Genomic DNA, 25,394 nt, shown 5'->3' with positions numbered 1-25,394 from the left:
TGAGTGAAACATCAGCAGAATTTTCCGATATAATCCTTATACACACCGATCTGAGAGTCAGATCTCCCTTTGCCAAGAAGCAAATTTACAGTAAGCCTTGGAAGAATGATCACGCCCAAAAGATTTGGGATTTCAAGACTACCGTCATTGATTTCACCAATAAGGTCATGTGGTGGTTTTCCATCTACAGTACATCCAACTGCTTGACAAGTACCTAAGATTTCTTTAGCAGATCCAGATAATGTTCTTGCCATGGACCTAGACCTTATTGGTTTGGCAATCTCCAGAACATCATCTGAAGCCAAATTTGTTGAATGTTTAACATTCTTTTGCTTCCCTGTCTCGTGGAGGTTCTTCAAGAGCCTTAATGATGAGGGAAGCTGCTGATGGTACAACAGATATAGTTGCTTGACGATTTTGGATTTTCAAGCATACTGTAATTTTGAGACTTTTCCAGTCGGCAATGTCGTCACCAATTTTTTTGGGGGACAAACCTAGAGGACTGATTTTGGGGGCCAAAGAAGAGGTTGCACCTACTTCTCCTCCGACACATCTCAAGTATACGTATTTAACTTCAGTAGGATCGAACTTTGGTGGCATCTTGGAAATTAACTTTTCGACTTATCTACTTGCTAGGAAGTCTGAAGAAGACCTACGACCTACACAAGCCAATCGTCGAGCGAGTTATTCGATGATAAACACCTCATCCACCTGAGTTGCTATTGTTCCAGCGAAACACCCACTCATGACATCTCAACTTCGGCCAAACTCAACGACAAAAACTCGACTGAATATCCCATCTCCACAGTAGACAAACACTTCCCCTCTTTACTTCCAGCCGGTCTTTGTTGGAGACAAGCTTGAGAACGACGCATGACTCTGGTCCTCTGCTCCGTCAACATTTTTAATCACTGACCTTGTCGTTGTTCTTGCACCGTAACCTGTCGAAAACCTTGTTGGTCCCAGGGTAGCCAGACGTTAGATTTTTTCCGATTAACAGGATGTGACGCATCGAATTGTGTTTGTGACTGCTATGAAGATCATACTGCTTACTTTTTTTGAATGATAAGAGCGGATTTTCAGATGAATTTTACACAAAAAGGTGTACTCTTCTCTTGTTTCTGATAGGGGTTTCACTATTTATGAAAGAGAAGTAGGAAAAACATTGTCGGTCTCCATTTGACAACCCATCGATTTGGCACCTTTAGATACCAACTTGCCAGCACTTCACATAAAAACCACCAATCAGAATTCAAGTCCAGTTAGCAATGTTTTTACGAATCAATCTAGCAAATAGAGATACCTTTCCAGTATTCACAAATACGACACATTCCGCCAATCAGAACATAAACAACGTCTGGCTATCCTGCGATATTGCTCTATAACCGCCCGACCAAGACTCCAGAGCAAACATAACATTATCATTCCTCCTTTCCGTAGGGTGAAGAAACCAGCTGCCGGCACGTCAACGTCCGAAGAGGTCTGCCCCTGGGAGACCGAGTCCCCCAGGTCCAGAAAGAACTCGGCACAGTCGGAGAGCTCCTCTTCGGAGATGAGCGCCGCGGTGGCCGAGATCTCGGAGAAGGTCCACAGGACCAACATCCTGACCCAACAGCACACCGTGGACGGCGGCAAGAGACTGGTGGTCAACGTCGCGCCGGATCTGCCAAGGAGGGCATCGGTCTCGGTGCCGATAGCCTACAGCTCGGACCCGTCCACCAAGAGGAAGGTGTCCTCTTTCGAAGACGGCGCCGGTGCGTCTTTCGTGGTTCCGACCGGCGACCCGGACAATAAGGTGGAGCATCACACGCCGACGCCGGCGTCATGCAAAACTCTGAAAAAAAGCCACAGCGTCGCGAAGACTTGTGCTGCGCCGATCATAAGTGTCAGTTCGGCGGCCGACGACCAGGCGGAGGGGCAAGAGGTGGAGAAGCTGCTGGAGGAGACGCCCGTCGTCTTCCAGCAGGTGGAGCCTCTGGCGCCGCTCGCGGAGCCGGACAGCGAATCGCCGGCCAGCGAACTGCCTCCGTCGGAGGTGGCAGAAGAGGTAGCAGTTGCGGCAGCCGTTGGAGACGACGCCGAGGCAAGAAGCAACGACGTGTGTCCGTGGGAAGACGAGTAAGTTACGGCAAGTGCGCCTCTGACACCTTCTAGCTCTAGCCACCTTTCCCGCGCTGGGTAATTTCCGACGATCGTCCAGCTGGACGTACGATCAATTCACGCCAGAGGTCTGATCAAATTTTTTCTAGACAAATTTCATCTGGGTTCAGTCGTAACATCCTCCTACTTGTTGAACTCTTCAAAATCAAAGACAACAAAAAAAATACCATAGATAAGAATCCAGTTATTCGTCAATTTTTTTCTTCACTTGTCACTGACGCACTTATTTGCCCATACTACAGATATATTGTTGATGCTTTCACAGGGATGTCTGAAAACAGTGGTGCAAGAAGCATTAATAATTCAAATTTTGTTTCGAAACTCCTATCAAACATTTTTTCACCTCAAGTTAACTGAATTCTTCCATCGGTGTTAACTTATCTGTCAGCTGTCCTCAATATGGGACTACAAATGCAAATTTAAAATCAATTATTATGGGTCGAGGCGGTGTTTAACAAACTATTTTCATTCGCTGCGTTGAATTATAAACACACATTGAGTCCAAAAACTCGTCGTTCTCTGGAAGTTCTGGTACTGCACAGCTGCCAGCTAATTTCACACTGTCAGATAAACGAAGATAACCGGAGGTGAAGGTATCAAGTAGATTCTTGCACCAGATGTTTTATGCGTCCTAATTTTAGCTTTGAACCTGTTCGCACAAGCTGAAAGTCAGTGTTCAATCGGTGAAAATTATAACTCAATTAGGAGAATTTTATGCGAGAATACCACGGCCGAAGGTGAATTGATCGAGAGTCCATCGCATTCTGACGAAATTACCCCCCCTTCAACATTGTTTGATCTGCAGGGAGGCCTGTAAGGTGGACACTCCGTTCGTCAAGACCTACGCGACCCTCGGCTACCTTTAGCAGAAGAAGAAGATTAACAAGAAAATTCTAGAGACGGCCTACGCTATTCGTACACTTCCGTTTTCACCGAACTCACCTTGTCATCCCATCCCCACCAGAACGTCTAGTCTAGAAACGTTCCTTCCCTCGCTGCCAAGCAACCGTTTCAACCGTTCCAGAGTTACCATATGAGAAATTTGAGGGTTAGACTGTCAGTTTGACCCGTTGAATCACTTGAATCACAACTACAGGTATAAAAAAGGCTGGATTATACCCGGGGGTATCTCAAGATGGGGCTCGAGCCCGACAAACAACTTATAATACGCGTTTACTCCACTGCATGAGCTCGGATCATAGAAGTTCATTTGAGAAATGAACAATTGGTAACACTGCGCGGATTCGAACCATAGAATCATCTCATCAACGCGTTCAGGGTCGACAACGTCTCTTTATTTGAAAGAGAAATTTGGTGTAGCGTCTTCGAATTCGGTAATTAGGTCATTCTCAACTGCTCCAATGGTATGTGAGAACCCAGAGATGAGTGTTGGGATGGCGTGCCAATCGAAGATGGACACCGATGTTGAGCCCTTAGTCCGTCTCCATTTCAGATTGACCCATGCCGACATTTCGGATCCAGGCCCGAATCGGGCAAATTATCGCTATTTAACAAAAAAAAATGACTAATCGATATAAACGTAGGTATCTGTTTAATCTAATAATTATTATCATTAACTAATTACGTGTGGTAGGAGTAAAGATACAAAAACTTTTTTGATTGATTAACGGTGCAGGTTGTCAGTCAAAACTGAAAAAAAAATTACAAAAAAAAAAAAAAACGTTCGACTCACCCAGTGAATTATTGATGCACAAGTAGTAAAAAAAGCCTATCTCTCTCTCTGTCGTGTTGAAGTTAGGTTAGCATTGATTCGAGAATAAGTGTCGTAGTTTGTAGTTTTTGTTATTAACCATAACTAAGGGGTCCTTGGGTCCATGTCTTGGGTTTCCACATCTTGAGGGGCACGAGGGAAGCGGATAAATAATAATGCCACCTAAAACAAAAAAAACATTTAATTTCAGAAACGAATATTATGAACAAAATTAAGATCACAAACAGAACAAAACCAGAAAAAATCGTTCATATTAAATAAGTTTGGTGTAAAAAAACACACTAGAACAAAGAAAATCAAAATAATATTATTTACTGATGGCAATTTGTTTAAATCATATGACGGAATTTGTAATGTTCATCATCAACTGATCAAAGATATTTGATAACAAAAAGCCAAAGCTACACATTTAAATCAATAAGAGAATTTCAACCGTTTGAACTACTGGTGAAATTAACTACAGGTGATTCCGTGGGATGGAAAAAGGTCACAGAAAAAAATCAGAGCGAGATTAAGTAACAGAAAACGTCGAATCAAAATGAGTCGAACAAACTCTCGATCCAAACCATCTTGAGATACCTCAAAAATCAAAAATTAAACAAGGCATAACAAAGTATAAAGTAACAACAAACAAACAAACAAACAACAAGCCAATAAGACCCCAAGTACGAGAATTGAATTCACCGCCATACTCTAAGAAAAAAAAAAAGTATACTACGCCCTTCCACATAAATTCTCTCACAAACTGTATCTATTAAAAGATCTGAAACTATTTGTACAATGAAATATTAATGTTATTATTCGTGTCGATTTTTGGTATAATAATGTTATATTTAATCCTACTTTTCTGGAATATTTAATCGGTGGTAAAAATATCAATAATGATAGTATCGCTTTTGAACGAACTGCATCCCTTTGTTATATCTGCCGGGGATTTCGAATTGAAAAAAAAAAATTATTCGAAAAAATAACGGCCTGATAGGATCTTTTAATTATTGTGTGTATATACGTGTATTATGGAACGCAGTAATCAAAAATGGATGGAACTGCCTATGTAGCCAATGTATTCGAGTTCTAGCTATGCATATTTGGTTAGAATGAGAAATCAGATCATTATAAAGCAACGAGGTTGTAGAATTTGTATGTTTTCCAGCTCGAGAAATTGAGATTGTTGTGGTAGTTCCTTGGTAAGATCGGCAACGCTATTTATAACAAGCAAGTCTGTTTTTTTCCTCTTTTAATCAACTTCTAAATAATCTGTGGTGAATGCAAAGAGAGTATATTTGTTAGTGATGTAAATAGTTTTATAAACAGTATTAGCTACCATAATTGAAATGTTACCACTTAAATGTACTTGGATTCGTTTGATTTATTAGAATTGTTGATAGAAAATGTTATTACTGTAGTAAATAAAATGGAGTACAAAATTATTCTCGATCTTATTAATCATGTCCCCAAATTATGTGAAGATGTTCTTCACTTAGTGATATTTCAAATCCTTCAGTTTTTGGTGAGACGTTCCCAAGCCAAATTTACGTAGGTGCACCCTCTCCCAGGGGATTCTCACACCATTGTGAGGAGGTGACTCTGCTGCAACGCATCTTCTCATGAACACTCTGTACATTTTGGTCCAAACCGTAAACAGTCATAATACTACGTATTTGCAGAATCGAAAAAGAAAAATTTTTGTCGTAAAAGCTTTTTCTGTTGAAAAATTCAAAAAAATGTGAGTCCTCATCACAACATTTTTTTCATAACAATCCCATTAACTCATGAACCGTCGAGTTTTTTTCGTCATATTGCCGAAATTGTCATCAAAAAAGCTATCTAATGATGGAATAATATACTGGGTGTGCCATTTGAAATAATGAAGTAGTAGTCTGTTTCTAGTATAACCAGAAGTTGTAGATATCTGAAAAAAATTCAGGGAGAAAGATAATAGTCTCCAACTATTAATCTGCAAATTTTCAGCTCAAAATTATGATTAGTTTTTCCGATGAATCACCGTGTATAAATCCACCGCGGCCAGAGTAAAGTGTGGCGCGACACCCATAACGCCATCTTTTGTGCAGACAGAGTCACTATAATTTCAAAAATTGTGAATTATAGAAATTCAACAGAAAAAAAACAAGAGACTAAACTATCAACACGAAATTTAATATAACTTGAAACCTCTAATATAAAAAATGTAACATGAATCCTTGAAATTAGGACAAAAGATCAATATTGGACTTCATACAAAAGGAATAAAACCATAACCTTTAATATTATTGGCACATTGCAGGTAGGTAATACCAAATGTTGAATATCCCCATATCATTATTCTCCAATAAGAAATCTGATTCGCATGTTGCGCCCATCAAGATCAAAGAATGCGAAAAAATACAGTGTGAAAAAGATGAAACGAAACAGTTGATTGTTTCCGAAACCTGACGATACGTTCTTTTCGTGAAAATGCATTTCATTTCGTTGTTTCCTAGTTTTCTCTTTCTTTTCATCGTGACAATAGATTGTGCATCTGCATACTGTAGGTATATTGTTTACGTTTTAACATGTGTTAGAACCCTGGTGTAGGTGTACATATTTCATTATCTTCATTTTTGTTTTTTTTTTATTAAATTCATTTATGATATATATTAAAATATTTTTCCGATTAGAATTTTCTACACTGAATTTTAATGGAAATTATTCAACATACAGGGCCCTTGAAAAATGCTTAAGAATGTTTGGTACGTAAACTCTTTTGGCTGAAATGTTTTTCATATGTTATGCAACTTTCGATTATACCTAAAGTTGGATATAACTTTCTCATTTCAAATGGAACATCCCATATTTTTTAAGGATCAGTTTGCTTTATAAATTTGAAGCTCTCTCTGCTCAATGATTTTTTTTTCATATTCTAGTTTTTGAGTCAATTGGGTTGCTTTAACAATTCTGACAGTTCAGACCAACAATTCAAAAAAAAAACTCCTACTAGCTTATCATACAGAGACTGTATGACATTTCTAAGGTGAAATAAAAGGTTATACCAAACATGAGGCCAATATTTGATACAATATACAGAATATTGATCAAAAATTATTCTAATAAATTTGGAACTTGTTAGATAACAGGCCAATTGAAAAGTTCGCGGTCTAACATAGTAAAACACATTTTTTTGGTAAAATTCGATTTTATTTTTCAACATAGTTGCCTTCGAGGGCGATACAGCGATTATAGCGATCTTCCAACTTCTCGATACCATTTTTGTAGTTTTTACAATGTGTCTTTCGCTTCAAAATAGGCCTCAGTTTCGGCGATTACTTCTTCATTAGCACTAAATTTCTTTCCAGCGAGCATTCTTTTGAGATCTGAGAACAGGAAAATGTCGCTGGGGCCAGATCTGACGAATACGTTGGATGCAGAAGAAATTCGAAGCCAAATTCAAGCAATTTTGACATTGTTTTCATTGATTTGTGACACCCCGCATTTTCTTGATGAAACAGCACTTTTTTTTTTTGAATGTATTCATTCTTAAAACGACCCAATAACGATATATAATCGCTGTTGTTGGTCTGCCCTTTTGCAAGCAATCAATGAATATTATACCTTTGCGCATCTCAGAATACTGTTGCCATAACCTTGCCAGCTGACTGTTGTGTTTTTCTTCGCTTTGGATTCGGTTCATCGTGTGCACTCCACTCAGCTGACTGTCGATTGGACTCCGGAGTGAAATGATAGAGCCATTTTTCATCCATTGTCACATATCGACGCAAAAATTCAGGATTATTGCACTTGGACAGCATCAAACAATGCTTAGAATCATTAACACGTTGTTGCTTTTGATCGATTATGAGCTCGGGCAGCACCCATTTTGCACACAGCTTTCTCATGTACAAATATTCGTGAATGATATGATGTACACATTAAGCTATCGCGATCAACTTCACTTTACGGTCATTCAAAATTATTTTGTGAACTTTTTCGATTTATTCATCGGTGACAGCCTCTTTTGGGCGTCCACTGCGTTCGCCGTCTTCGGTGCTAATTTCACCACGTTTAAACTCAGCATACCAATCAGTGATGGTTGATTTTCCTGGTGCAGACCCGAAAACTCTTCATCAAGCCAAGATTTAGCTTCAACTGTATTTTTCCCTTCAAAAAGCAATATTTTATCAGCACACGAAATTCTTTTTTTCCATCTTTTTTCAAATAACAAAAGTAGCTCCATTCATAAAGCAATATCTGACAAACTAATGGTCGGACTGCTGTCAAATTTTGACACGTATCGTTTGAAGGTTGGTACTAACTGAAAATCATATGGATTTAATACTAGCACCGCCATCTGTGCATCAGACCGGGGAATTTTCTATTGGCCTAATAGTTAGCAGCGCTACCACATCGAAATAAAGCGAAATTTTAAAGAACTAGCAACTAAAGTAATGCCCCCACACCAGGTTTTCTATGCACCTCACTTGAAATTATCAGCTTCCTGAAGTGAAGTACGTTTTTTACTCAGACCACTCGTGTACCCCCTATGCAGAATGCAGGGACGTTTTCCAATGTCCGTATTTCGTAGGACTCCTACAGAATCCCACAATTCCCCAACATATCATCATCGGGGAAGTCAGGAGAAGACAATGCGGTTTCAGTGTTGCCAATCCAGCGGTTTGTTGCTCCCGAAAATCCCTGACCGATGCGACTTTGAGAAACCACAGAAACCTACATTTATTACCCATGGATCAGTGTGGGATACCTTGGGGTTTTCGCATAGCCAATGGGGAGACGTCTCGCATCAACGAAGCGCCTTGGATGGCTCTGCTATTCTATCAGACAGGTGGGCAAAGAAATACTGCTATGGGGTATTCATTTTAGCGATAGCATGACGTCATACCTAATGAGATTTTAACATCAACCAAATAATTCTTGTCACTGCTTGACACATTCACAAATCTGGGGCAAATCTAAGAGGCATAGAAAACCTGGTGTGTGCACTGATTCGATTTTGTTTCAGACTTTTTGAGATAGTGCTTTGATGTTCTGCCTAACCAGAGTTCTGTAAGGTGGCGCTCTTCAGAAGTTTTCAAATTCCCGCTATCTGCCTGGGGCAGTTTTAAAATGAAATGCTGATTTTAGACACAGCAATCTTTCACAATAAATTTCAATTCAGCTCCTATCGAATTTTTAATGAAATGAATGGAATATAATGATAGAGTATACAAAATCGTTAGGAGCATAGAATATAAAACATAATTGTTCTATACTTAAAGATCGTGAGAGCCGAGAATCGAGAGAAATGTCAAATATGAACGATTTATGCGCCATCTGAAACAGACGCGGTCTCTCGAAATCAAGTAGGTATAAATCTGAAAAATCACCAGGTTTTCTATGCATCTTAGGCAAGTCGCTATGTTGCCGATGTGTCATCTTTATTGTATTCAAATTTGACTCTTTCATTTCAGTCTTTTCAAAATTGGTTTGGTTTGGAAATTTTATTTTTAATCGTGATAAATATAAGTTTTTTCAATCAGTTCTTACTATAACCACAAAATTTTCAAGAATTCTAAGCGTGAGAATATTTTTACCAAGATTTCTCGGATCATTTCAAGAAAAAACATCTTATAAATATGGCTCCGCAAACGCTTTGTTTTCGAGATAGAGGGTGTTAAAGTTTGATTTTTTTTCGACATTTTTCCCATAGCATCTTCCCTCAACAAGATATTTCACCTAAATTTGGCGAAGATATTCCAATTTAAAGATGTCATCGTGTGATATGTTAATTTTGAATGCAAATCTACAGAGTGATATTTTTTCTGGGACAGTACCCGCTTCTTTACTCCAGAACTATTTTTTGGTGGACTACTGTTAGTTTAGAAAAATGTAAAAAGAGATATTGGCACTACACTTTTTGGTTTCTTGTAGGTTTGTCGTATCTGCTACTGATTTCGAGAAAACATTCAAAGAATTCTCTACTAATCCTCAGAAAAATACAAATTATTATAAAGATCTAGTTAGAAAGCTGTGATGAATAAATGAACTATAAGTTTTGGTTCTTATTTATCCCATCTGTAGTGAAGATTAATAAAAATTCTATCACAAAAAAGTGGGACTACAAGAGACACCCCGTATCTCTAAAACAAAGCATTTGCGAACCCATGTTCATTGGACTTTTTTTTCTCAAAATTATCCTTTGTACCTTCCATTTAGGAACACCTAGTATATCGGAAGAGAGCTGGAAAGATCTGTATTTTTGAGCACTCTTAAATCAAACACTCCGTCCACGATGTCATTGATGAAGACTAAGTGGTAAAATGCAATTGTGTCCGTCCGTAAACATGATAACTCTCGAACGGAAAGACCTATAAACTTTGAATTTTCAAGGTATGGTTATTTCTTCAGTTTTCGAAAAAATAGGATTTCATTGCAGGAACATTGACCAGCACATTATCAAGAGTTATTTGTCACACGGGCGGACGGACAGACAGAATTGCTTTTAACCTTGAGTTCTTCATCAGTTCATCGAACCCAATTTGAAAATTTTGAATTATAAGATCACAAAAATAGGATGTCTTTACTCTTCATGTTGCTTTGTATGAAATAAGGAATGTTTCAGCTGAAACAATAGAGTTTTTCTGCGGAGGCTCCTTAATATCGGAGAGATATGTACTAAGCGCTGCCCATTGCGTGCTCAAGACATTAATGTAAGTAAAAATTACTCAACTATTATAGGTAAACAAACAAAATCAATATCGGTTTTCAGTGGAGTACGTCTGGGAGAGTACGACATTTTATCGAATGAAGATTGTGATCAACTTACCTATTACTGCAATCCTCCATCTCAGGATTTTTATATAGACACTATCGTTATACCTTCCAGTTTTGATCAAAAATCTGATCATATCAACGATATAGCTCTAATAAGACTCTCTGGTAAAGCTGACATCTCTCGCGGTGAGGCATAGAAAACGAAATACGAGAAGTTTCTGAATTAAATTCATTTTCAGTAAATGTTCGGCCAATTTGTCTTCCTTTGGAAGGAAATAAGAATTTTCAACACGAGATGTTCATAATCTCTGGTTGGGGATCCAACAAAACAGGTAAGAATGAATTAAGTGCTACTTATCATTTCGTCAAAAATTTCTTCCTGACCTGAAAGAAAAACTTTTTTAGAATATATAGGCACGTTTTTTACTTACTTTGAAGTTCATTTCGGATGACAGCATACCTGCATCATTACAAATTCTGATTTTGATCAAATAGAAAGATTTTAACACTTGAAATCATGCAAATTAATATGTAACATAGAGTTAGACCAGAGAACTGAACCCATTCAATTCGATATTCTTGAATTTAATCTTTATTGAATATTAGTTTGTTCACTAATTATATTTTATTCAAGATAATTTAGGCTCGGTAGAGGGAATTTAGGCAATTGATCTTTTCTTTTTTCTCTTAAAGAAGATCAATCAACGCCATCGTTTCGAAATTTTCATTTGTTCTGCCAAATGTTGTGTATCAGATTTTTCCTTAGAACATAGAATATTTTATATTCTAAATTATTTTTCATATCATATTAATTTGATATATTGATTTAACCTCAAGACGACATTGACAGAAAGACGATGTGAGCGACATAAAAAACGTTGCGGAAATAAAGGGAAATAAATACTCATATCAATATCATTAAAATTCAAGAAGGCTTCGAAAATCGCCACTTTAATCTTAAGGTTTTTCAAGAGTAAATGGACATTCCACTCTTTTAGACATCTTACTAATAGCCAACAGAGTTCAGTTTATATGAATAGGTATATCTACTGTAAACGATTCGATTACAGGAGAAAGGAGTCGGTTTTTGATGAAAGCAGAAGTACCCATGTTACCGTTGTCACTATGCCAAAAGCTCTACGCCAATTTCAATTTGAATTCGAAGCATTTGTGTGCAGGAGGAAAAGAAGAAGATTCGTGTGGTGGCGACAGTGGAGGACCACTTACATCAAAAATGTATATCGGAAATATGCCAAGATACACTCAGTACGGTATCATCTCTTTTGGTCCTGTTAGCTGTGGAACCTTAGGGATGCCTGGGGTTTACACTAATGTGGTTTTCTATATGAAATGGATATTGAACAATCTAGAGCCTTGAATAAGTTTGATTATGAAGGATGGAACTGTTCTTCTTCTTCTTATATCCTTTACTATGTGCTAGGACTCAGCCATTCGCACAAGGATGGAACTGTGTGACTAACATAATACATAAAAAAGTACCGTTGGTAGTTGGTTTTTATTTTCTATGGTTCAGATGATGTGATCTGATTGAAATAATCATTAGACATCTAAATACAAAATTTTATTTCAATCGAATTGCTTGTTTTGAAATTATCAGAAAAACATCATTTCGAGTAGCTCCACATTACATAAATCGTGTCAAAAATCGAAATGGCCATCTATAAAAGAAACGAGTTCTCAAAAATTTTCTGAGACTGAAGGCTAGTTCAGACTTTGCTAGTAATTTAGATAACTATATATAATGAATAATTTAGTAACTAAACGTATCTCAACTAAACTAAATGAATTGCGTTCATACACATTTAATTATTAAATTACTCCTTAGTTGTCTAAAACATTGATAGAGTCTGAACAAGCCTTTAAAACTTGACTTCTGTGGTAACAATTAATATTTGACATTTAATAAAACTCCCCCTACCCCTATTTCGGTGGTCCTTGATGCTAAAAACAGGTTCTTGAGAAATTTCAAATTATTATGATGCCAACTTTCTTTCAAACAGTCCAGAAATCGTATCATGAATGTACCGAAAAATAATTTGCTATGTTGTATTTACCCTGGTACAAGTAATGCTTGTATTTGGGAAAATGTACAAAAAGGAACAAGAATCGAAGAAGAGAATAAAAAAATATGCTTTTCGGCCTTATAAATTTGAAACAATAGAGACTTTTCATGGGTGTAAAATGATGAACTTGTTATACCCTCAACCAAGAAGTGGTCATAGGATCGGAGCTGACTCTTCTAATTTTTACTGCATTGGTGGATTCAATCCAATGATGGCACCTGAAATGGTGGACATGGAACAAGATTATTGGCTCCAGCGTGCCTTTCCTTTGTTTCAGGAAATGTGGAGATTCAATTTTGCTTCCAGAACATGGCATCGATATTACAATAATGCTACTTTACCTGAAGAAGCAGTCTCTAATGCATTAGTGTTGCAAGGAAATTTACTAATGGTATGATGTTAGAATCCACCACCAACTAAGAACAAAGCCATATATTACTTCATCTACTAGCGTATTATATATATACTATGTTACTATACTTGTTTTAGGTTTATGGTGGTACTGGTTCACCATTTGGTTTCAAATGTAGCAACCAATTGCATGTATGCAATATTAGGGATGAACTACCTAGAATGATGAAAATCAAAACCTCAGGAGACTTACCTCCACCAATGTATGGACAAGCTATTATATACCATAATGACTATTTATACACTATAGGAGGAACAACAGGAACTTCATATACTTGTGATATACATAGGTAAAAAAAATTGTTATTAGGGTTGATAAACTATCCTTAAGAATCAATTGTTTTGTGCTTAAATTTTACTTGTTAGTGATTTACAAGTTAATTTTCATCAATTTTATCTACATCATTTCAAAATTTTAGATTGAATTTATGTACCTATGAATGGACAGAAGTTTATTCAAGTAGAGAAAGTAGGGGACGATTAGTGGGACGTCGTGATGAACCCACAGGAAGATATAGACATGAAGTAGCTTTCGACGGTGATAATATTTTTGTATTTGGAGGTGGCACTCAATGGCTAACATTTGAATTAGAAAATGTACCCACCTTTAGTTTGACTAAACAACGTTGGACAACCAACAGGACGATTGGGGACAGGCGTTATGGTAGGACTAGCAAATTTTTTCTTTTTTTTTACAATATCTCTCAATAAAAATTGAAGGAAAGAAAGGATTTGGAATCGGGAGCTTATGAGGGTACATTCAACTAGATGAGGGGTTCAGATGATGCGACTTCCTAGAATTTGGCATGGAGAATCGCTTAACTATTTTACATATTCAAATAAAATTTCATCCAAGTCCAATTAATTGTTTCTGAAATATTGAGTTTTTTTTTTATATTCTGATTTAATTTTTTCTGTGTTTAAAGGTCAACACCAACTATCAACACAAAGATAAAATACATTTTCCGAGAATGTTATTTAAATAAATGGTGATTGCATATTTCGTTTCACAGAAGAGTAAAAGATAAGCCGTGGCTTTCCTTGCTGATTGCAAATCAACAATCAGTCTCAATTCTTTCGATTTATCAGCTGTTTTATGGAATAGTGCAGTTTTTGATAATTTCCTTTTTTTCTTTTGGTTGATATAATCTTTTGTCAGTCGAATTTGAATTTTCAGACAAATGAAGACGTATATATTGGAAAGAGGTTTCAACAATAATTTGATATTTATTTCAAAATCATTTATCTGTAGAAGTGCTCTGATATCAACTTGCTTTTTGTTAAAGGTTGGCCTGAACCTAGAAAATACCACGGCGCCAATCTAATAACTCTTAATGGGCTAAAACAGGTTTTTATAACCGGTGGAACTGATGGAGAGCAGATTTTCAAGGATCTGTGGCGACTCGACTTGAAGACCTTCGAGTGGACTTATTTCGCTAAGTTTCAAATGCCGAGAGAACTCTATTTCCATGCCACTTCCACCACACCAGATGGAAAATTATACATTTTCGGGGGGATATTAAGTGATACGGACAATAATCACTTGAGAACGGATATGATCTGTTCGACGTGGTTGTGCATCCCAAAACTGAGTGAAATATGTTGGGACGCGATCCTTTTTTATCAGCCTTATATTGTTCTTCGCGATCCGAAGGAGTTGAGGAATGCAGGCTTGCCTAAAAGCTATGTCGATAGAATACCTCCCAACAGATGTGAAGATTTTATTGGTTAGTGAATTTTTGATTCAAAATTTAGTTTTTTGCATTTAGTGAAATTATTTGTGCGATTTTTGAAAATTGAATTTACTCATTTTATTTTTTTATAAATTGGCTCTTTTGTAAAGGCATGTAAAATTAACTGAATAAAGATTTCAATACTGTATTAATTGCTGTTATTTCAACAAAAATATGTAGAAATGTTGTCTGAACTTTTATTATCAAATGTCATATAATACATAGGTGTTCTTAAATTCATAACATTTTCTCAGATATGTTCATTGTTAATGGTTTATTCCTTTTTCTCCACACCTGTAAAAAAAATTCTCTAACTCAATAATATACACATACAGCAGCATACTTAAAATGAGAGAATATTACAAAATGATCTCAAAAGTATCATTATATAAAGAATTTTTTAATCTTAATACAATGATAGTACATAGACTATTTGACAGAATAAAAATATTGTCCTATTTTTCACTTGAACAATTCAAGCCCATCATCCTACGACAAGAAACAAACTGGATTGGGCAAATTTAGGTCAAGTCAATTTGAAGTAAACACAAGCATGTCAATTGAATTTTCATTCAGTATTTAATTAATTTTCCCTACAGGAAGTTCATTCAAATAACATAGAATTCTAACCCCAAACTGATTGAATCGAATTGGACGACACTTGATAATTTAAACCTCAAAGTGATGTCATGTTGGGAGAAATTACATTTCATGGATTTCATTGTTTTAGATTTTTGATAGAAATTTTTTTAAGTACTAATGAGAATCACTGAATAATTCGGGATTTGAAAAAATTGTCAAATAGCCTATTTAATATTCAAGTTAGGTACTAAAGAAAATATTTACCTATTAACACATTTAATCACTCGCCAAGCTGACATAAACCCAAGTAAAACTCCAATTCATTGCGTGAGGTACTTTACAAAGAGGATCTTTCTTTCCATATCAATTTCTCATTAGTGAGATAGTTGAGAAAGATTGGTACAATTTCTTAACTCCCAAGTATAGCTATGGCCAACTGCACTGAAAAGATCCACATAGTCATAATAAAAAATTGTGAATAAATTCCCCAATTATAAATGAAAAAGGACTGTCGCAATTGGAAAAATGGCATTTATAATGTCTTATCGTAATTAAAATGAATGAAATATTCATCTAAACACAATTATCAATTTTTGGTTAAGTTAGCTCAATCATAATAATATCAAAAGCCATCATTCCAAAATTCAATATCCCCATCAGTGGCGATTCTCAGCATGTTTTTAAAATGGGTAACCTCAGTAGAGGGAGCCGCCAAAGTCATCATTTTGAGAAATTCAGCTATAGAAAATGCATCGATTAAAATCCATACTCACATTATGTAATTTCTCCATTAGTGAACTGAATCATAATTCGAATTTGTTGATGTATTCAACTGAAAAAATACAATAACTTATACAACCTGTATAGTTAAGGTTAACGATTGGCAATATGAGGTCATTCAGGTCAGGAGGCGATTTTCAGCATATTTTTGAAATGGGTAACCTCAGCAGAGGGAGCCGCCAAAATCATCATTATGTTTGAATTAATCATAATAAAAACAATGTAATCTATACTCACATTTGTGCGATTTCTTCATTTCATGCGCATGTGAATTATGCTGAACATAGTATCCAACTGAAAAATATAAAATTTTACCACAATCGTTATTTTCTCCAACAAATAAGTCAAATATGAGTTATCCCATAAGAATTGAACATTTCTCATAATCAGTAGGCGATTCTCAGCATATTTTTAAAATGGGTAACCTCAGCAGAGGGAGCCGCCAAAATCATCATTGAGTTTGAATTAATCATAATAAAAACAATGTAATCTATACTCACATTTGTGCGATTTCTTCATTTCATGCGCATGTGAATTATGCTGAACATAGTATCCAACTGAAAAATATAAAATTTTACCACAATCGTTATTTTCTCCAACAAATAAGTCAAATATGAGTTATCCAACAAGAATTGAACATTTCTCATAATCAGTAGGCGATTCTCAGCATATTTTTAAAATGGGTAACCTCAGCAGAGGGAGCCGCCAAAATCATCATTTTTTCAGAATAAATTGTGAGGAAAACTTGATTAAAAAGTGAAACTATAACTTACAATGAGAAAAGACTTCACAAACATGTGATAAATCGAGGAGCGTCCCTCCTTCCTCCATCTTGAACCAAATGTTTTATTACTGCAAATAATAAACCAAATATGTTGACCCTGCGCTTGGTAAATCACTTAAATTCGATTTACGCGGTATTTCAGATCGAAGGAAGATTAAATTTTTATATCAGAGTTTCTGGTAAGAATTGCAAATATTCGAATAGTGCTTACCAGGTATCTTACGAGATTAAAATGAACGTCGGAATTTCCGAGGCACCGCGATGTTTCGCTAATCTATTTACGCAACCGGAAACAGTGCTGCCAACTCTAAAATATCATCCTGCGCATACGTTAATGAAACGCTTATGTTACTTTAATCAGGAATATCCTGAAAGAAAATGTCCATCCAATTAACAATGATATGAAACTTCATTTTCTTCCAATAAGGTACCGCCTGAACTAGATATAAAAAAGATTTAAGTCGCTGGTACAGTGATTGAATTTAAATAAAATGTTGCAATTATATCTGATGCCATCTATTGTTAAATTCAAAGAGTTGATGCCGCAAGGTAAACTCCACCTTCCTGGAAATAATTCGACACTAACGAAAAAATGAAACATAAAATTCAACTTAATATTACAATAAAATTTATTAGTAAAATAACTTAATAACAAAACCTCAAACTGTATCACAACGCAGGTTAACAAAACTATCTACATAGCATCGAAATGAAATCTGTGCGATTCAGACAACCTCTCCTTCTTATCCTCCTGCCTCTCCTTCCAATACAACACTCCTATGAGTAAAGTTATCAACCCGCAAACCCCTGTAAGGGCAGCAACGGACATCAAGATCAACTTGCTGGGCGTTACGAACAGCTGAGCTCTCCACTTGTTCGGCTCACTGGGGGGCCAAGGAATCACCACCATCTGAGAGTTGGGGATGATCTGGGGCCAGTCTTTCGAATGATTGGACAGCCCAACCGTCAGGAAGTCCACAAAGTTGGGAGTCCTACCCAACCCGAAGATAGTATAGGGTAAGTTCAGACTGAAGTGGGCGGATTGGGGCAACTGTGCGGCAGCTGCGTGCCTTAGGTTGCCTTCCTGTGTGGTGGTAGAATAGGAAATCCTGGGACCCGGAAGGTTAGTACCGTAAGTCCTGCGTTTTTTTCCCACTCTTCCCATGATCATCTGGTTGTTCTTGTTGGTCAGCCCGGTCAACACCATGACCTTTATGAAGTTGGCGTCGTAGTCCAGGCTGTTCTTGAAGGCTGCAGCTTTGTAGTCCTTCCCATCGAAGGTCACTAGGATGACGTCTAAGATGCCGTCTTGGTAGAAATCGAAGAACGTGGCAAGAACAGTGCCGTTGTTGAAAGGGTTCAGGGCGTTCCATTTGACCCTGTAAGTCCTCTTGTGGTTTCCTCTGGTGGTCGGGGCAGGTACATTCTCCAGGAGGAAAGACTGCGGGTGGTAGTTGTCAACCGGTGACAGTGTGGTCAGTATGTCTGGGTAGCCATCCATGTTGAAGTCGCCGTGGTACAAGGTGATGACATTGGTATACCTGCCGCCATCGTTCTGGGCAAACCTCCAGAGGTTGCCGGAAGCGTCTTTGAGGTCCACCAAGAGGTCTTGCCAGACGCCTTCAGAGTAGGTTAACAGCTGGCTGTTGCGGCATTCTTTGCCATCGACACAGACAGGGATTATCAAATCCATCCTCTCGCGAAGTTCGGCGTCTATGAAGGAAGCCTGGCCAATATGAGCAGCGTTTGGGAGAGGGATGGTATCAACGTGGAAGAACCGCCTATGGTCCTCAGTGCCATGCCATATTTCGAAACCCTTCTTGGTGGTTATGAAGAGGTCGGCTGTGTAATCATCGTTGAGATCTGCAAATGAAATTGGTACAATTTTAAAATTATACGATGATGTTGATCATTCTATATCTTGGAAAAGGATAGAAAGTGAAAATTTTGATTTAAAGTGAACCTATACGAATCAACAAGAATAATATGAGACTACAAAATCATCAAACAGCATATCAACTTTGAAATGTTCTAAAAGAATGACACATACATTCCTCAAATACACCTTGCCGGAATCATTTGAGGAAGGAGCTTACCTAGAAAGGCATGAGAATGAGGCCTTTTCAATTCGTCCCTCTCCACAACGTTTCTGTGGTGACCATCTTCCATCTTCTCCTCTCTAGGCATTTTTCTGTCCTTGCGGAATATCCAAAACACTCTTTCCCTTCTAAGATTTTCACCAAATAGATCAACGATCATATCCTGATTGACATCGATGGCCAAAGGTTGTCCCAGCATCTCAAGTATCGGGTGATCTTCGTTGCTGCAATTCAGATGGTTAGCTCCACCCCATAAAATATGTACGTTTGTCACGTTACTCTTTCTCTTGTTCAAGGTGGTCACCAAGACATCCATGAGAGCGTCACCGTCGAAGTCTCCGGGAACGACACTGGTTATTTTGGAGTGATCGAAGATGCACTTTAATGGTTTGGGCTTGGCAGATCTTAAAATAGGTTCCTCCTCATGCGCTAGCAATATTTCCATTGTTGTTCCGTTGTCTTGGATCACGAAAACATCGGTTAGTTCGTCCGAATCGAAATCGCCAAAGGCTGCTGGCATTCCATTTGTGTTGGAGCCGAATATTTGCCTCGTTATATCGCTACATTCTGACCTCGCTACGAGGAGTAGATGTACAAATAACCATTTGTACAACCTCCACATCTTCAAATTTTAATGATTCACTAAACTAAGATCACATCACATTCGATTTTCTATTATTATTTTCCTGTCAAGATTCTGACAGAAGTCATGATAAGAAGTTAACTGACGGATTTCACGGATTTGATCATAGATAACTAATCTAGTTTATCTATGGATTTAATCAGAGATCTGTGAATCTGGTTTTATCCATAGAAATATGACATTATTAATATTATTTTATTATATTATATTATATTTCTATGGTGATTAACCAAGTGCAAGGTAAAGAACTGACAGTCAGAAATAAGAAAAATACATAATTTATATCTATGCATAGAAAACTAGATAAGTCTATGTACTAACCTCATTTTATCTCAAAATAATATTGAGTCGAGAGTTGTTTTGGAAAATTGTTACAGATTTGAACAAAATGATAAACCAGGAGGAAGATGAAATCAAGAAAATAGACCTCGATGCAAGAAATTTGAAGAGGACAGCCGAAGAAGTTATTGATGAAAGCAAACCGCCCATTAAGAAAATCAAAGTAGAGGAAAACTACTTAGTGAAAAAAGAGGAGATAGATGACAGCGATTCTGATGCAACCCCTATCTTTAATTCGAATAAAAATAGGTTGTGCCCATATCTTGATACAATAAATAGACAGTATTTGGATTTTGACTTCGAAAAACTTTGTTCAGTGTCACTAACAAGGATCAATGTTTATGTATGTTTAGTCTGTGGAAAGTATTTTCAAGGAAGAGGAACAAATACACACGCTTATACTCATTCTGTGGCAGAAGCACATCATGTCTTCCTAAATTTACAAACTTTGAAGTTCTATTGTTTGCCTGATAACTACGAGATTGTTGATTCTTCTTTGGATGATATTAAGTACGTATTGAATCCTACTTTCACAAAGGACCACATCAGCAAGTTAGATGCAAGTACAAAGCTGTCTAGGGCAATAGATGGATCACTTTATATGCCAGGTATAGTTGGACTGAATAACATAAAAGCTAATGATTATTGTAATGTAGTTCTACAAGCTCTATCACATGTCCAACCGCTTCGTAATTATTTTTTGCGAGAGGAAAACTACTGCAAAGTTAAAAGACCACCAGGTGACTCTTCTTATCTTCTTGTTACAAGATTTGGTGAACTGATGAGGAAATTATGGAATCCAAGGAATTTCAAGGCACATGTTTCACCACACGAGATGCTTCAAGCTGTGGTTCTCTGGAGTAAGAAGAAATTTCAGTTCACCCAACAAGGTGATCCAATTGACTTCCTTTCTTGGTTTTTGAATGCTCTCCATCGAGCTTTGAACGGAACTAAGAAAAGAAACAGCTCCATCATTCATCAGTCTTTCTTGGGAAGTATGAAGATATATTCTAGAAAGATTCCACCAACAGAGTTAGATGATAAACAGAAGAAAACCCTCCTGAGTACAGAAGAGTACATGGAGACAGAAACTGAGACACCATTCCTATACTTGACTTGTGATTTGCCTCCACCACCTCTATTTATAGATGAATTCAGGGAGAATATCATACCTCAAGTGAACCTCTATCAATTGCTAAATAAATTTAATGGTCAGACAGAGAAAGAATATAAAACCTATAAGGAAAACTTTTTGAAAAGATTTGAAATAACACAATTGCCTCCTTATTTGATTTTGTACATAAAACGTTTTACAAAAAATACATTTTTTGTAGAAAAGAATCCCACTATTGTTAATTTTCCAGTGAAAAATGTCGATTTTGGGGAATTTCTAACAGAAGAAGTTAAGTCAAAACATAAAAATACTGTGTATGATCTTGTTGCTAATATTGTTCATGATGGAGAACCCTTGAAAGGAACATATAGAGTGCATATTCTGCAAAAATCTACAGGGAAATGGTACGAGATGCAAGATTTGCATGTGATTGACATATTGCCTCAGATGATTACGTTAACTGAGGCTTACATCCAAATATATGAATTAAGAACTTAAATAGAGTATTTATTAAAATTGATGTCTAATTATTTCACAACCCTCAATAATAAATTTTGATATCCTATAATGACAGATACAAATATGGTGATATCTTTTGGATTACATTTTAATGATTACTGTAATGCCTTTAATGCCCTATTTTTTTTCAAAAGTTCCTGTTTAGTTCTATGATATTTATTATAATGACGACTATTTGAGACTTAAATAATTATTGAATATATGCATTCCATAACATTCATTTTTTCAAAAAAAGATTGGCGCTCCAACTTGTGTCAATCACCGAAAATGTAGTACAAATTTCAAGAGAATTTCCATTTTCTCATTTGGATTTCTCACAATGGCAACTATGAACTTTGACATCACCAATAGATTTTTCTATAGGTTAGAAATTAGTAATGTCAATTTCTTAATAGGAATGCGTTTTGAAAGTGCATATTTTTCAATATTTATGATGATATCTATATTTAATTATATTTCGAGAGTGCCCAATATTTCAATAAAGCACTTAGAATGAAACTAATAGCTAAGAATGTAACTAAAGATGGAGAGGGGTACGTAAAAGTTTTATTTAAATAAAGTCATAGGTTATATTCTACATATGAACCATAAGGTACATAGTTATTCAATAGCCGTCCTAGTTAATCTGTTGAAAAGAAGGTTTACATTATCATTTCTTCACCATCGCAGACTTAATCAACAATTTCACCTGTTGGAGGCTGTTCAATTCATCATAGAAAATACGACCCACTTGAGGAATTATTATCATATAGCTTTCAAATTTGTAGTTTTGCATGATGTAGAATGTGAGTGTAGTGTTCAAAGATACATTTATAGCATATAGAAGGTACTTTCATCGATGTATGTTTATCGTTGATGTACTGTTAGTTATCAGTTCTTCTGAGTAGAAAAAGTGACAGGAAAGAATGTAAACTTTTATTAACTCGATGGATATTCAGGAATCGTGTTTACAGGGATGTCACCCTGGTTCCCGAAGAACCAGAAGATATGTGGCATGCCTACAATCTCATTGCGGAGGGCGATTCAGTCAGAAGTACCACTATACGAAAAGTCCAGTCAGAATCATCCACTGGCTCTTCGACATCGAGTCGAGTCAGAACCACCCTGACCATAAGTGTTGAAACAATCGATTTTGATAAACAGGCATGCATGCTTCGATTGAAAGGCAAAAATATTGAAGAGAACCAATTCGTTAAGGTAAGTCCAGAAGAAAGGGACTCTTTGCTATATACTGATATGTTTAAATAACTTGAAACTATGTTTTTATTTGGAGTAGATTTTAGAAAAATAAATTTCAGATGAATGCCTACCATACCTTGGAGCTAGAAATGAACCGAAAATTCTCCTTGAGAAAGGCAGAATGGGACTCTATATCATTGGATAGGATCGATGAAGCCTGTGATCCATCGAAAAGCGCTGATGTTGCTGCTGTCATTATGCAAGAAGGCATAGCCCATGTTTGCCTTATAACTTCCAGCATGACATTGGTCAGGGCGAAGATCGATATGAACATTCCTAGAAAACGAAAAGGTTTTGTTGCTCAGCATGAAAAGGTATACAGGATATTTCTTTACAAGAGAGAAGTCCTTATTTTCTCGGCCCTACCAGTTGTCAGTTATCTCGTACATGTTGAATTGAAGTATGGTTTTTAGGGACTGCAAAAATTCTATGATAATGTGCTGCAAGCAGTTCTACGTCACATCAATTTCGACATTGTCAAATGCATCTTGATTTGTTCGCCTGGATTCGTTAGAGATCAATTCTTCGAGTATATGTTCCAGTTTGCAGTCCAGACAGACAATAAGATCCTATTAGAGAATAAGGGCAAATTCATGTTGGTGCATGCTTCCTCAGGTTTCAAACATTCTTTAAGAGGTGTGTTAAAATACCGAAGGTAAATTTTCCAATTGATCCATTCGGATATTTTTCCAGAGGCTATGCAAGATCCTGCTGTTATTACCAAGATATCCGATACTAAGGCGGCAGGAGAGGTTAAAGCGCTTGAAAGTTTCTACCAAATGCTGCAATGCGAACCTTCAAAGGCTTTCTATGGCTTGAAGCACATTGAAAAGGCTAATGAGGCACAAGCCGTTGAAACCCTGCTGATTTCTGATAAATTATTTAGGTTATGCCGTTTTATTACTTCATATTTAATATATATATAAGAGTTTGTAGGAAAAGTGTTTGCATTGATACATTTCTGTTGATACTGGATTTTTCAGGTGTCAGGATGTTAAACTCAGGAAAGAATATGTCCGTTTAGTAGATTCTATAAGAGATTCCGGCAGTGAGATTAAAATATTTTCCAGTCTACACATTTCTGGGGAACGTAAGTGTGAAATATGAAACAAATCATCATAATTTTAATATATATCATATCTGGCACATGAAATTCAGCTTTTGTTCCAGTGAGACTATTGCTTTTGAAAATATGAAGAGTATGTAATAACAAATTTAATTCCAATAGCCTCCCATGATTATTTTTGGAAATTTCAGTTGTAATCTCAAACTTATAAATATTGAATTCTGATGCATTCAAAATCCCAGAATTTTCCCCTACTTTCGAAAGCAGAACAACCTTTGTAGACCATTTGTGATCTGATCCAGGTTCATAGTCGCAAGTCAAACTGACGTAAATATGTATTCTGTAACTTGCAATTTACTTAACCTCTGAAAAATTACTCATACTGGGGTTAACTGTCATAATATTGAGCTACACTGGTCGGCCATGTTGATATAAAATTATTTTGGATCTCCAAATATTTTTTGATTTTCATAATTTTTTCTTGAATTTTAACTTTTTTCCAATAGACGTTCCGTTCCTCTCCATAGTGGTCATGTGACATGAGGCTCAATTTTTCTCTCTCTAATGTTGGAGTCGATGCTCTACACTGCATGACCTCTCAAGGGCGCATCTATGTATTATTAGATCATTGAACTAATCTGACTCCAAACCTAAGGCTTATTATTGAAAATAATGAATGAAATCAACTGAAAATGTTCACTGATGCTTTCTAAATTTGTTGGGATAGTTAAGGTTAATTTTTTCAGAATTGGAGCAGTTGACTGGAATAGCAGCCATTTTGAGATTTCCCATGCCAGAACTTGAAGACGACAGTGAAGAAGATGATGAAGAATGAATGTTTAGGTAATTTTTGTGATTGGATTGTTATTTTCAAAGCCTAGGTGGAAAATATGTGTTCGGATTTTATCATGATTAATTTTGAGAAATGTGATCTTGTTAATTCGTGAAATAGTCAATGTATAACCTCATTTATTTTATCATGAAATTTGGAATTGTTCAGTATCTCTTGACACAGGTTGAAATATAGAGAAATGTGTCAGAAAACTATGAAGCTGTATTTTATATATGGTGATTTTTCTCGTACTGAAATAAATACATATTTGGAATATATATTTCGTTGTCTTATTTGTTGAACCCTTATTTTTTTGACATAATGGTATTTATCTAATTATCAGGACGACATTGCATCGGAATAAGCATAAAAATTATGTTAATTTCAGTAGCAGCTATTGGACTCGAGACAATCAATGAATCCATTTGATATTATGTCTGAACTTGAATAATTTAAAGCATTGAAACGTCCCTACTTAGTTGAAGAAGGCTCGTCAGCATATTTTATGATTTCTATCGCTTAGTTTTCGTAAA

The 25,394-nt window shown here is 36.4% G+C and overlaps 6 protein-coding genes and 1 long non-coding RNA gene across 24 annotated transcripts in view; 5 read left to right on the top strand and 2 right to left on the bottom strand.

Annotated features, from left to right (window-relative positions):
• Positions 1-5,322, top strand: part of LOC123680767 (regulator of G-protein signaling 7) — a 71,404-nt gene extending 66,082 nt beyond the window's left edge. For 15 of the 16 annotated variants that reach the window (XM_045618831.1, XM_045618828.1, XM_045618825.1 and 12 more), the window contains 2 exons: positions 1,441-2,118; positions 2,966-5,322. In XM_045618831.1, coding sequence (XP_045474787.1) covers positions 1,441-2,118; positions 2,966-3,026 — 739 coding nt within the window. In that variant the 3' untranslated portion in view covers positions 3,027-5,322. Of the gene's footprint in view, positions 1-1,440; positions 2,129-2,965 lie in introns of all 16 variants that reach the window. The other variant, XM_045618837.1, reaches the window with a different exon arrangement.
• An 885-nt stretch (positions 5,323-6,207) lies between these two features.
• Positions 6,208-12,227, top strand: LOC123680765 (phenoloxidase-activating factor 3-like). Of its 3 annotated transcripts, XM_045618824.1 has the most exons (7): positions 6,415-6,462; positions 6,550-6,621; positions 8,391-8,708; positions 10,485-10,572; positions 10,632-10,822; positions 10,876-10,968; positions 11,707-12,227. In XM_045618824.1, exons 2-7 carry the CDS (start codon positions 6,615-6,617, stop codon positions 12,012-12,014), a joined length of 1,005 nt encoding a protein of 334 aa, XP_045474780.1. In that variant the 5' UTR covers positions 6,415-6,462; positions 6,550-6,614; the 3' UTR covers positions 12,015-12,227. The 3 variants fall into 3 exon arrangements, with proteins under 3 accessions (XP_045474779.1, XP_045474780.1, XP_045474778.1); XM_045618823.1 differs by lacking the exon at positions 6,550-6,621 and having other exon boundaries at positions 6,208-6,419; XM_045618822.1 differs by lacking the exon at positions 6,415-6,462 and having other exon boundaries at positions 6,510-6,621.
• Positions 12,228-12,547: 320 nt separating this feature from the next.
• LOC123680764 (kelch domain-containing protein 10 homolog) lies at positions 12,548-15,010 on the top strand. Its single transcript, XM_045618821.1, has 4 exons — positions 12,548-13,111; positions 13,210-13,421; positions 13,551-13,795; positions 14,418-15,010. The coding sequence occupies exons 1-4, from the start codon at positions 12,677-12,679 to the stop codon at positions 14,861-14,863; spliced, it is 1,338 nt and encodes a 445-aa protein (XP_045474777.1). The 5' UTR covers positions 12,548-12,676; the 3' UTR covers positions 14,864-15,010.
• A 37-nt stretch (positions 15,011-15,047) lies between these two features.
• LOC123680766 lies at positions 15,048-16,448 on the bottom strand. The gene is made up of 3 exons (XR_006747562.1): positions 16,220-16,448; positions 15,711-15,887; positions 15,048-15,158 (listed from the first exon to the last, which is right to left on the bottom strand). It is a non-coding gene; the product is annotated as an uncharacterized LOC123680766 (long non-coding RNA).
• Positions 16,449-17,615: 1,167 nt separating this feature from the next.
• Positions 17,616-19,843, bottom strand: LOC123680762 (T-cell immunomodulatory protein). Its single transcript, XM_045618819.1, has 2 exons — positions 19,107-19,843; positions 17,616-18,873 (listed from the first exon to the last, which is right to left on the bottom strand). Exons 1-2 carry the CDS (start codon positions 19,729-19,731, stop codon positions 17,705-17,707), a joined length of 1,794 nt encoding a protein of 597 aa, XP_045474775.1. The 5' UTR covers positions 19,732-19,843; the 3' UTR covers positions 17,616-17,704.
• A 176-nt stretch (positions 19,844-20,019) lies between these two features.
• LOC123680763 (U4/U6.U5 tri-snRNP-associated protein 2) lies at positions 20,020-21,721 on the top strand. The gene has a single exon (XM_045618820.1). The coding sequence runs from the start codon at positions 20,141-20,143 to the stop codon at positions 21,701-21,703; it is 1,563 nt and encodes a 520-aa protein (XP_045474776.1). The 5' UTR covers positions 20,020-20,140; the 3' UTR covers positions 21,704-21,721.
• A 374-nt stretch (positions 21,722-22,095) lies between these two features.
• LOC123680761 (protein pelota) lies at positions 22,096-25,139 on the top strand. The gene is made up of 7 exons (XM_045618817.1): positions 22,096-22,257; positions 22,678-22,921; positions 23,023-23,277; positions 23,377-23,599; positions 23,657-23,849; positions 23,947-24,053; positions 24,776-25,139. The coding sequence occupies exons 1-7, from the start codon at positions 22,217-22,219 to the stop codon at positions 24,862-24,864; spliced, it is 1,152 nt and encodes a 383-aa protein (XP_045474773.1). The 5' UTR covers positions 22,096-22,216; the 3' UTR covers positions 24,865-25,139.
• The last annotated feature ends 255 nt before the right edge of the window (positions 25,140-25,394 follow it).

This window comes from Harmonia axyridis, chromosome 5 (genome assembly GCF_914767665.1).
Source record: "Harmonia axyridis chromosome 5, icHarAxyr1.1, whole genome shotgun sequence".
Lineage (NCBI taxonomy): Eukaryota > Metazoa > Arthropoda > Insecta > Coleoptera > Coccinellidae > Harmonia > Harmonia axyridis.
Note: the sequence above shows the minus strand (reverse complement) of the source record. Positions and strands in the feature narration are given on the sequence as shown.

Bases quoted from the DNA above. Each gene is read 5' to 3' on its own strand.
- LOC123680765 (XM_045618822.1), top strand. From the start codon at position 6,519: ATGATATATATTAAAATATTTTTCCGATTAGAATTTTCTACACTGAAT. The intron at 10,573-10,631 runs GTAAGTAAAAAT...ATCGGTTTTCAG, and splicing joins TGCGTGCTCAAGACATTAAT to TGGAGTACGTCTGGGAGAGT. The intron at 10,969-11,706 runs GTAAGAATGAAT...ATTCGATTACAG, and splicing joins TTGGGGATCCAACAAAACAG to GAGAAAGGAGTCGGTTTTTG.
- LOC123680764 (XM_045618821.1), top strand. From the start codon at position 12,677: ATGTACCGAAAAATAATTTGCTATGTTGTATTTACCCTGGTACAAGTA. The intron at 13,112-13,209 runs GTATGATGTTAG...TACTTGTTTTAG, and splicing joins TGCAAGGAAATTTACTAATG to GTTTATGGTGGTACTGGTTC. The intron at 13,422-13,550 runs GTAAAAAAAATT...TCAAAATTTTAG, and splicing joins TATACTTGTGATATACATAG to ATTGAATTTATGTACCTATG.
- LOC123680762 (XM_045618819.1), bottom strand. From the start codon at position 19,731: ATGTGGAGGTTGTACAAATGGTTATTTGTACATCTACTCCTCGTAGCG. The intron at 18,874-19,106 runs GTAAGCTCCTTC...TTTCATTTGCAG, and splicing joins TCATTCTCATGCCTTTCTAG to ATCTCAACGATGATTACACA.
- LOC123680763 (XM_045618820.1), top strand. From the start codon at position 20,141: ATGATAAACCAGGAGGAAGATGAAATCAAGAAAATAGACCTCGATGCA.
- LOC123680761 (XM_045618817.1), top strand. From the start codon at position 22,217: ATGAAACTAATAGCTAAGAATGTAACTAAAGATGGAGAGGG. The intron at 23,278-23,376 runs GTATACAGGATA...TATGGTTTTTAG, and splicing joins TTGTTGCTCAGCATGAAAAG to GGACTGCAAAAATTCTATGA. The intron at 24,054-24,775 runs GTAAGTGTGAAA...TAATTTTTTCAG, and splicing joins TCTACACATTTCTGGGGAAC to AATTGGAGCAGTTGACTGGA.